The following is an 11,307-nucleotide window of genomic DNA, read 5'->3' on the forward strand; positions in this document are numbered from 1 at the left end:
CAGTGGTGCCTTCTGCTCAGGTACACACTGCTGCATAAAGTTAAAGGTGGTTTCCCACCCATACTCAATCTAGAAGTTCAGTAGGTTACCAAAGCCCAGTCTCAAAGCTCGAACCAGACCCAGGATCTGCCATCTGTGTTTTTGGCTATTCTAAGATTTTGAAAAAGGACCCGCCTGAACAAAAAGATAGAAGCTCTGATTGGTGACTCCATTTCAGATGGAGTAAATGGGAATTTAGGGAGGACTGCAGTCATTATACTCTTATCTATCCTATCGTGGTATGCAGAGACTTCCCAATGTAGATAAAACTTCAGTTTATGCAAGTGAAGGACATACCTAACATGGGATCCTACCTAACATGTACAAAAAGACCATTAGTTCTTGTATTGGAGGATGGCTTAAGAGGAAAGACTGATATCACTATCAAGCTAGTCCCAAGCTAATATTTTCATAATATGTTGTATTACTCAGAAAACATTCAAGTGAGGAAATCCTTTTATCATCTTCCTGCTGCCATGGCATGTTTCATGTGAATATGAAAAACCAACCTTGGTTGTCAGAATGCATCAGCATGCAAAAATAGATCCATCATCTTACTTTATTCTTAAATTCAGTGGAGGCTCCAAATTCAAAGAGAAACTTCACTACATCATTGTGGCCTTGCTGTGCAGCAAAGAACAGAGGAGTCGCACCTGACTGTAAGGAAAAAAAAGGGATTAAAAAAACCCCAAACACATAACACACTTCAAATTGAAAAGTACTGAGCACAATCACTTGAATACCAGCTGAAAAGACACAATGATTTTGAGGTCTCCAGAGTATACCAGGTATCTTAGGTCAGTTGTCTTCTCATTGCACTGAGAAATCTGTCTAACATCACACTTTTGAGTCAATCCCAAATTTCACAAGGGGCTTCTGCACAGGGTTTCTAATACAGACTTAGGATTCACCCATTTCTACCCAGTCACCAGACAGGAAAGCAAAGCTTGTGGTGAGAAAAGAACAGTCCTGCACAACAGAGGAACAGCCAATTTGAAACCAACCCCTATTCCACCTGCTGCTACAACCCGAGAGAAACATGGATTTGGATCAGGGTGTGGAAATTCCAGGGAGTTGGTTACTTGGTAGAGCAGAGCTCCACCCGCCTTGACTCTCCACTGACAAAATGTGATTGCTGTTAGCGCAAGTCATCCTCATCTCTTGCAGCAGTAGCTCCCCATCCAGCCTATTACCCGCCCCACAACTCCTGCTTGCCCTTAAATTCACTCAAGAACTGCAACCTCATATTTTATTCTACCTGTATAAAATAGTGTCATTAACATATGAGTAAATCTGGACCGAAAAAGGAAGATGTAAGATTTTAATGGGTCAGCAGAAGGAAAGAGGAAAGGAAGGAAGGGAGAAAGGGAGAAAGAAAATGAGTGAGAAAGAGAGAGGGAGAAAGAGAGAGAAGGGAGGAAGGAGAGAAGGAGAGAAGAGAAGGAAAGAAGGAGAGAAAGAGGGAAAGAGGGAAAGAGGGAAAGAGGGAAAGAGGGAAAGAGGGAAAGACAGGCAGGCTTTCCTGACTTGGGGCTCTCTCATCCCATGCAGAAGGTGCAGGAAAGGGGAGCTACGTGTGAAATTCACTCCAGTGCCCAAAGTCCTTACAGCACATGGTCCCTTGAGACCATTGCAGAGCCCCCTCTCCCAGACAGATTTATGGGGCCCTCACTTGCACCTTTCACAACTTCAGACTACAAGAGCAGTCACTGGTTTGAGTATGTGGATTTAGTTTCAGAACAGTGCTGGTGGTCTTTAGGGCTTAAAATCTGTCTGGTTTGCATCTTCTCTGCAACAGAGTGGTTTTGGAGGATTTCAGTGTTTCTGTTTTTGTTGACTTGCTTAATCAGTATGTCCCGAGCGATGCTCAAGAGCAGCTTCATAAAACTGTTCTGAGCTTTTCCTTTTGTTACTGCTTTTAAAGCAATGTTTACCTAAGGGAAGGGACATGTTAAATACATGTTTTGTTGCAACAAGACCCCAGTGAAAGACACTGACAATCATGGTTAGAGCAAGTTTAGGCCAGTAAGTGCAAAGACACTTATATCATCAAATATGGCATTCACTGACTCAGTAACTTGCCGATGTCAGCATGAGATTAATGCTCTAGTTCCAGGTAACCAAGGAAAGTGAGCAACATTGGCTTGTGTCGTTAAAGCAATGAGCATACTGCTGTCCTGCACTGCCTGCTGCCATCCCGTGCTCCTGCATGCCCTCCTTACACTGCTCTTCTCTTGGGACCAGTCCAACTGTTGCTGTCCCAGAGCAATTGTGCTCTCTTTGTGCACAGACCAGAGCGGCTGCAGGTGCTCCTTACAGCCACTCGCATGGAGTGTGAGGGGAAGGCACTCTCCCCAAACCAGCCACTGACATCCCTTCCACAAGCAAGCATGTCATGGTGTGAGAGATGCCTCTAATGCAAAGCAGAGATGCAGGGAAGGGTGGGGGTGATTAAGCTGTGTGATTCTTAAGAGATGAGCTGGGTTAGACTAAGAAGCAGAATCTCTAAAGCATACAGACTCAAAGTAATCCCTGGGCTAGCAATGGCATCCACTCTATTTTAATGACCAGATTCTACAAATCAAAAGGTAAAGAACTTCTCCTTATCAGTTACCCCATCCAGAGAGTTGTAAATTACTGTGCCAATAAGCAAAATTGCAGATACATATATGGTGTAATCCTTGGGGGGGTTACATCTCAGATGTAACTGACCCTCACCAGCCAGGTGTGCTGGGAATATTTGATGAATTATTTATAAATGTATCACCGGCACCTCATTTTCCTTTATAAACTCCAAACATCTTATTCCTTGACATCTTCAAGAGAACAGAACCTGTTTATATATGCACTGCACAGCAAGTGACAAATAAGCAGTTGGTAAAAAGCGGAAGACAACATTTTTATTATCTCTAATAAACCGTCACTTAATCAATCCCTGTTTGGAATGCAGAACGTCTCCTACCTCTCTCTGCAGATTGATATCTGCTCCTTGCAACACCAATTCCCGTACACAATCTATGTGGCCATAGTAAGATGCTACCATCAGAGCTGTTGTGCCAAGCTGGGAGTAAGGAAAAACAAGTCAGTACCTTCAACAGACACCTTCAGCTGTCTGGAGAAGACAGCACTTCTTCTGAAAGCTGAAAGAAAGTTATGATCATTGGAAAACCTGCTATCAGGTTTAAAATTTACCATCAAGAATACTTTGGAAATAAACAATTAGCAGGTGTTAAAGCAAAAGCATTACAGACTTGCCTGCAGTGCTGAAGCCTGACCATTCAACACATGTGTGCAATGACTTCTCCTTATCATCCCAAAGTAAGTGCAACGAAAATAACAACAATATTTTTGATTTATGCACAGCACTTTCTCAGAGAATCTCAAAGATCTTTGCATCATTTCCAGAAGAATAACCTTAGGCAACCTTAGACACAGGAGCTGAGTGACTTAGCTGAGTCACTTAATTGTGAGTCATAGTCAGTGAGTAAGGTCCAGGTGATTTAATACTGATTCCCTATCCAAATGATAAGAGCAAACTCACTCTGTGACTCTTCACATTATATGAGAGAACTTTCCATACCAGAACTATGTGTTCAGGTTCCCTCAGTACCCCATAAGGTCACTGCTGCAGTGAAGCAAATAAAATTCAGGTTATATGTATGTGATGTATGGACAATATAAAAGAACTACACGCATAAGGATGAAATTAATCCTCTAAAACATTCACACACACCACTTCAATCTAAAGAAGGAATGTGTGATGCATTCAGATGCGTGCAGCCTCAATTGTACAAAAATATTTTAGTCTAGAAAATGCGTATGCCTAATATAATTAACAAGTCCGCATATTTTATAATGTATTGTAAAAATTCTTGATTAAGGTTAGCCTTATTTTGAGGAAAAATGAGTAGTAGTGGACATTATTTCTTTACATTGATCTCTGTCCTGCTTTATGCCCTCATCTGAGCATCCTTCCCTCCCTGTCAGACACTCATAGCATCAGCTCCGGAAGTACTGCGGGACAAAAATTTGCCTGCAGGGCAAAAATGAAATGAAAATGAAAAGATAGGTTAAAGTCAATGGGCTTAGAAAATCTCTTCCACTTTGAAGGTATTCAAAGTGAGAGAAGCTGCAGCAGGTTCACGTTTCAGGCTGGAAGTGGCACTAATCCTGTACAACACAGGCATGACACTCAGTCAGTCAGTCCCAGCACCAAAGAAACCTGGGAACTTCTCAACCTTGGATTTTCCTGCTCTTTGCCATAGCTCAGTACAATCTTTCCATATGTTATAGGCAGAATAGCAAGACATACCCATTATCTGTGTTTTCAACCCATTTCTAATCTCAGGACTTATTTCAACCCCTGCCAATTACAGTAAGGAAATCCCCATGAAATCTTTCTGTCACGTGTCTGGGCTCCTCTTTGCTTGGAAATTGTACTGTGCCTTCATGTTGGTACCAGGTCCAGGAGATACTATGGGCTAGGGGGGAGGAGGAAGTTAGGAGGCCAGCAGTCCTTCTGACAGCACCGCCGGGTGTAGGATGCTGCGTGCCACACAGGGTGGGAACGGCTGCACACCAAATTGTCAAAATGAAAACCGTGGTCCAGGGTTATTTTCTTGAAAACTAATTATGAGGAGGTCTGCTAGCTGACAGAATCATTGCTGCTTGGGCTCAGTTGAGTTGACTCTTCCCTGTGATCTATTACTACACTGACATTTCCTTGCAAAGAGAAGCCCGAGGTGCTAGGATCTGTGTTTTTAATGTCAGCGCCACAAATAACTGTGTAAGACACATTTTTGAGTGCTGGCAAATTCCTAACCCCTTGCCACTGATGTAAATCATCACGCTATTTCATCTTGAGTTTCAAACTTGCTTCCTGACAAGAGAAGGTTTTAAATCATCCCCGGGTGCCATAAGACTCCCAAATGTCCCTGCCAGACCCCGGGCGGAGCGGGCTGTGGGAAGTGATGCAAACTCAGTGCTGTGGGTGTAGGGGCACCGTGCGCGTACGCTGTCTTTGCAGTCCACGTCTACTCGCCCGCTGTTGAGCAGCAGCTGGAGGAGAGCCAGGTTCCCTTTCCTCGCAGCCCAAAACGCAGCATTGGCGAGCGGTGTTTCTTTCTGGTGGGCAGAAAAAAAAAAAAAGAAAAAGAAAAAAAAAAAAAGCAGCAATAAGACACTTTGGAAGATGCACTGGACGAACACACACATGCAAATTCTGCATTCAAGCCAGGCAAGATTCATCTTAGTGCGCTGTTCTTTCAAAGCCAGAGCACGGAAGGGAAAGCTAATTTAATTTCTTTGTGCCATTAAAGAGATCGCTCTCCCTGTGCTATATCATGTTGTTTCAGGTCTTCCCTGTGCCCGTGGCAGCCTATGACTCTTAGCTTGTTCTGTAATGAGAGACAACAATGCTAGTCCAGATCCACAGGGAAACATCACAGAAAACAACATGCTGATGGGTACCTGTATTGTCTGCTTCTGTGGTGGGGCTGGGCACAGTTAGAGAGGCTGAGTCATCCTGCTGACATGTCCTGCTGCAGGACATCCTCCTGGGTTTCAGGTTAGCTCTCTGCCATCTCCTTCTTTTCTGCACATAAAGTCCCAATACAGGAAAAATATTGTTCATGCATCTCCCATACTGTTTGGCCTGCCTCCTCCCTGGAATTAACACCCTGTCACTGTGGCCACATGAGCTATCTCCTGGGTGATGATATATATATATCTAAAAAAGGGCTAAAATCTTGCTGTCTACATGCTTATGGATTCATTTACTAGGTATACAAGGCAATATGTAAGGCAAAATTAGGAAACTCTGAAATCTAGATAACACAGGCCACTGTTAACCAAATTGGTAGTAATATAATACTCCTTTGAGGCTTTCTAAGTCCTAGAAACAATGCCACAGTGTGACTTCTCCTGGGTAGGAGCAAATTATCACTGCCCCAGCATAGGAGGAGGACAGCAGGAAAAAACAGACTTTGTTCCTGACCCCCCCTATGTGATCCCTGCAGGCAGCTGCCAAAATGCTGCTCTGACAGGTAAGCATTGCACTCATTTTTTAATAAGGCCCAAAAGCACCAAGAGTTCAGTCAAGCATCATTTCACTGATAGTCATCTTAGATCAAAACAGTGTGAAAAACGCCCCGGGGGCCTTGCTCTCCAGTGAATCCTGCCTTCAGGACAACCCAAAGAGAGTGCAGACTGGATACAAAAGTCAATCATTCTGCTTCAGAAAATGCAATACACACATCTCCATGTCTAAATGTCAACGGGCACATGTAACGTGGTACAGAATCAGGACCGAATGGTTTTATGGTTGGTACTTAAAATGCACACATAAAGCAGAGTTTAAATTGCTTCCTTCATTGACAGGCAGGTGATTAACCTCGCAGAAACCAGCAGACACAAGACCAATCCTGTGGGAATCTACCCCAGACGGGTCACACTGAGCACTTTCTGTGGGTGGCATTTTTAATACTCATAGGTTGGAAAACTGGCAGCTGCTTGAGTTGAGAGGAGTTTCCAACATTCAATAAATTATAAGGCAATCCCTATAAATTGATAGTGGTATTTCTTGGACCGGCACACGTAGGGGCAGGAGTCTGAAAGACTTAGCAAACACAGTAGGCTAAATTCTGACCTTCCTTTTAGAGCTAATACATTTTCCCTGGTGAATCTGTAGATAACACTGATCAAAGTAGAGCTACCAGTTTACACCCTCCTTGCTGGCAACGCAGTAGTGTTTTCCTATCTTTACCCTTACAAACACTAAAATTTTACGTAAAAGCAAACATTGGACCTAAACATTCAGTAACTCATGTTGCCCTTGTTTCTCTGATTTATGAGGCAGATACTTGTTTACAGAGCCAGTAGTTAGGAATATTGTCTGATTGTCTTTATTGTTGTGATATTCAGCAGAAAGCTACTACAAAAGAATAATGTTCAGACCTTACAAAATGGAAAACCAAATTCCTTACCTTTTATTGTCTCACTCTACTCCTTAAAGTTTTAGAAAGCTTTGGGGTATGTCAATATATCCATACAGGGAAGTATTTATCTGGCCTGGTTTTCAGTATGAGAACACAGTAGCAATGTGACTGCATTTTATTATGCCTACCATACGACAACGCCTTTATTGATCAGGTAGGCAGGAACTGGAATCAATATTCAGGAACTCTTTACTTGCTTTCATCAGTTTACATGAGGAGAGAACAGAACTAAGTTGCCGGTGATGCCTTGTCTGGAACTAGAAGTCCAAAGTCTTTAGCCTTATGAGTCTTAAATTCCTACCCTCTCTTTTTCCCCCTGTAATTCCTATAGTAGCCCTCCTGCAAAGCTGTCCTTGTAATTTGGATCAGACCCAAGGAATGGAAGAATTCTCCAGTGCATCAAGGATACAAAACCAGGTTTTTCCCAGTGGTATTTTTGACCCAATTAGAAATAACTGCTATCAGTACTTGTACTTCCCCTCGTGCCTCCACGTTGCTGGGGATTCCTCATATGAGAGTGTACAGCACACTCACACCATCAACCATGCAGTGATTAGATTAAAAAAGCAAACACAAATCTGAGCTGTTTTACCAGCTAAAATGAATGGAATGCGCAAAGTCACTCAGATGATCTGGGCACCCTGCAAGGACAGCCTCAAGGACTACCATCTGGCAATTTCTCTTCTGCTTTCAAACCAAGGATTTATACCTCTGTGCTGTTCATTTTCAGGTGATATCAGCAGTACTGACATCACTAGCAGGCAAAATGTAAAACACTACTTCGGGATTAATAATCTGATTAATTGAACAATTTTTGAGCAGTAAAGGGGTTTTAAACTGCAGGATATGGCATACACCTTGACTGCTGTTGTTCAGTTATGAATTCAATCTTGACTCATCGGATACTTCTTAGGGAGAGGTAATGTGGAATTTCAAGAGCTCACCTGGATGCAATTTTCATGAAATTCTCATTCTAAAGCTAGTCTGGTCCTAAAAGCTCTTTAAAGTAAGCAACTGACCCTCAGCATTAGCAGTCTGGGAACAGAACGTAATAAACACTTGAAAAAGTGATTAGCTAATAGCTTTGGTGAAAATGACATGTTTCATTATGTCACTTGCTCCAGTATCAGCAACTTTTGAGATACAATTTCCTCCACTTCATCAAGATCTCTAAAGCATTATTTCAAACTCTGGCTGTGCTATTCATTTCAATTGTTTGTATGCTTTTACGAGATGAAAAGCTGGCATTATATTCATGCTGTATTGACATCAAGCAAAAATACTTATTAAAAATTGGCCTAGAGGAAAATATATGTTATACATCTGACAAGACCATTTCTGTGCAGGAATACAGAAAAAAATAAAATGTGATAATATATCTGTATGTGTCATCATAGGAATATTGAGAGGAAAAGTATCATTTAAATGCTGCGATGAGCACCTCCCGCTCCCTGCCCAACCTTTGACTTGCTGTTTGGAGAGAAGAGGTAGGTCACAGTGCAATAACAGCTGAGGAAGAAGAGTGCAATTCTTAAACTGTGATCTTGAAGATGAAAGAAAAGAAGCAATAGGGAAAGAGAAAGCAAAGTGAGGAGAAAGAGAACACTAGCCCAGTGGCTTGTGCCTTGTACTGTCAACAAACCAAGGAAATTCCCTTTTCTTTCTCAGTTTCCAAACTAGTCCTAATGGAAAGAAGGAATTGCGTAAAAAGTTTTAAGAAGTAGAACTGGAAACCAGGATCAAGCACGATACAATGTGAAATGTTAGTCGAACTTGGGAGGAAAGAGAGAGGACTGTATTAGCCAGCAATACATCCTACATAGAATAATAGAATCACAGAATGGTTTAGGTTGGAAGTGACCTTAAAGATCCTCTATATCCAACCCCCCTGCCACGGACAGAGACATGAAGGATCCTGATAAAAAAGAAAGGTCCTCCAAGATATAAATTTAAGTTTATACAGGCAAGAGCTGGTAGAAGAAGAGAGGATATTCATGTGTACAGATGGTGAGAATGAAAGATACTTGTGGGTAAGTAGAATGGTAAGATGGAAAACACTAATAGACAGCAGCAAACAGAGACAGTAGGAATCTAAACACAGTCTTCTGAGAGAAAGAGAAAATGCCAAGCAAAAACGCACAGCAAAGAGAGAGAAATCAGAGGGAGGTGGGGGCTGCAGTTCTCCAGAGGGAGAGGGAGCAGGTAGTGAGCTACCTTGACCAGGAGTACTTGAGGGAAGAGAAAGTGAGAAATAGGGCACAGAAAAGGAGCTGATAGGAACAGAACAGAAAAGAAGACCTGAAGGACTAGGTAAAAAAAAAGGAGAAAGTGGCAAGAAGAAGGGGCTGGCACCACCAAGAACCACCAAGAACATAGAGTTAGTATCTGTTAGGGTGGATGCTTGTGAGAAATGCAGGTGGGAAAAAACTCACAGAGACAGAATGGAGGGACAGAATAAACTAAACCTAAGAAGAAAAAAAAAAAAAAAAAGCAGGTATGAGACCAATGCAGGACCAAGAAGGGCATGACCACAGAGAGTTCACCACCCAGCGTAAGGCTGAGCTGTGAGCAAAGGTACCCTGCTCCTTGCCACACCAGGACTTTAACTGCAGGTGGAAACCACCTGCTGCACCACCACCATCCAACCACCACGGTGCCACCACAGCACCAGCACTCCCTGGGCTGAGGGAGGCACCCTGGCAGGAGTGAGAGGCAAGTACAGGGAATAATCCACCAAATAAAGCAATGCAACACAAGCAACACGGCAAAGGACTGGCACAGAGCTGGTGATCAATAAGAGAAGGGCAAGGACAGCATCCAGAAAGTGCCTACCTGAGGAGAAGATGTACATCTAGCATAAATATTATCTGTTACCATCAGCAAATCGCTACTTGTTTCCCTCTTTGCCGTTTGACTTTATTAATCCTGTCCTCAGATTAAAAAAAACAACAACTTTAGGCGATCTTTGGAAAATTACTGCTCTTGCATGGTTTTGGATGGAAGAAGCACAAACAGTGACAGGGAACACAGACAGAAAAGGGAAGGAACCAGCCTGGCTTCAGTGGCCACCACAGCCTGAGGAGAAGAGCAGGGATAGATGCTGCCTCCTAACTATTACACAACCAGCACCGGCAGAGATGGTTGGGAAAAAGTGGAGAGGAGGCTCCCGACTGCACCAAACCCCAAGCCCGGCCACCGGGAAGCCGGCGAGAAGCTCGATGGAGGGAGGGCTGCAGTTTATGTAACACCAACCGCGCAGCTTTTTGGGGGGTGTCAGCTGTGTCAGCCCCCGCTCCATCAGCTGCCACCGCAGCACTCCCGGGGCACCCCACAGCCCGGGATGGAGGCTGCTGTTTGCTTTCCTTCCTCCCTAAACCACCCCCGTTTTTCCCTAATATATATATTTATATAAAAATAAATCCAATCAGTCCCCAGATCCAAGGATATAAGGGAGCATTTCCCGGGATGCCGGCGAAACGGCGAGCACCAAACGGGCATCCCCCCCCCGCTCCAGCGCCCGGCTCACCTTGAACGACATCCTGCACATCGCAGCGCCCCGCCTCCGCGCAGCTCCGCGCCGATCCGCGCCCCCGGGGCTGAGCGGGGCCGGGGCGGGGCGCGGGGCCGGCGCCTCCCTCCCCCGTGGCTTTATGCACCATGAGATTCTGGCTACCTCATTCCCCTTTAAAGGCTTGTTTGAGGGGGGGGAAGGAGGGAGGGTAGGGATTGTTTATTTGTTTATTATTAAGTTATTGTTATGGTTGCTTAATAATATAATAATTAATAATAATCTTAGAATCATAGAATCATCTAGGTTGGAAGGGACCTTAAAGATCATCTAATCCAACCATCAACCTCACGCTGACAAAAAAAAATAAATAAGAAAAAAACAAACTACTAAACCATATTCCTGAGGACCATGTCAACCCATCTTTTGAACACCTCCAGGGATGGTGCCTCAACCACTTCCCTGGGCAGCCCATTCCAATGCTGGATAACCCTTTCCGTGAAGAGATTTTTCCTAATATCCAATCTAAACCTCCCCTGGTGCAACTTGAGGCCGTTTCCCCTTGTCCTATCTCCTGTGACTTGAGAAAAGAGACCGACCCCCATCTCTCTACACCCTCCTTTCAGGTAGTTGTAGAGCGTGATAAGGTCTCCCCTCAGCCTCCTCTTCTCCAGACAGAACAACCCCAGCTCCCTCAGCCTCTCCTCATAAGACTTGTTCTCCAGACCCCTCACCAGCTTCGTTGCCCTTCTCTGGACCCGCTCC

At 43.8% G+C, this 11,307-nt stretch overlaps 1 protein-coding gene across 2 annotated transcripts in view; it reads right to left on the minus strand.

Annotated features, from left to right (window-relative positions):
* ANKRD29 (ankyrin repeat domain 29) overlaps window positions 1–10,613 on the minus strand; it is a 32,524-nt gene extending 21,911 nt beyond the window's left edge. Inside the window, exons 1-5 of one of the 2 annotated variants that reach the window (XM_014938580.1) lie at window positions 10,561–10,577; window positions 5,509–5,632; window positions 5,053–5,163; window positions 3,002–3,100; window positions 598–692 (exon numbers count right to left, since the gene is read on the minus strand). In XM_014938580.1, coding sequence (XP_014794066.1) covers window positions 598–692; window positions 3,002–3,100; window positions 5,053–5,163; window positions 5,509–5,632; window positions 10,561–10,572 — 441 coding nt within the window. In that variant the 5' untranslated portion in view covers window positions 10,573–10,577. Of the gene's footprint in view, window positions 1–597; window positions 697–3,001; window positions 3,101–5,052; window positions 5,164–5,508; window positions 5,633–10,560 lie in introns of both variants that reach the window. The other variant, XM_014938581.1, reaches the window with a different exon arrangement.
* Between the last annotated feature and the right edge of the window lie 694 nt (window positions 10,614–11,307).

The sequence above is a fragment of the Calidris pugnax genome, unplaced genomic scaffold, assembly GCF_001431845.1.
Source record: "Calidris pugnax isolate Ruff unplaced genomic scaffold, ASM143184v1 scaffold13, whole genome shotgun sequence".
Taxonomy (NCBI): Eukaryota; Metazoa; Chordata; class Aves; order Charadriiformes; family Scolopacidae; genus Calidris; species Calidris pugnax.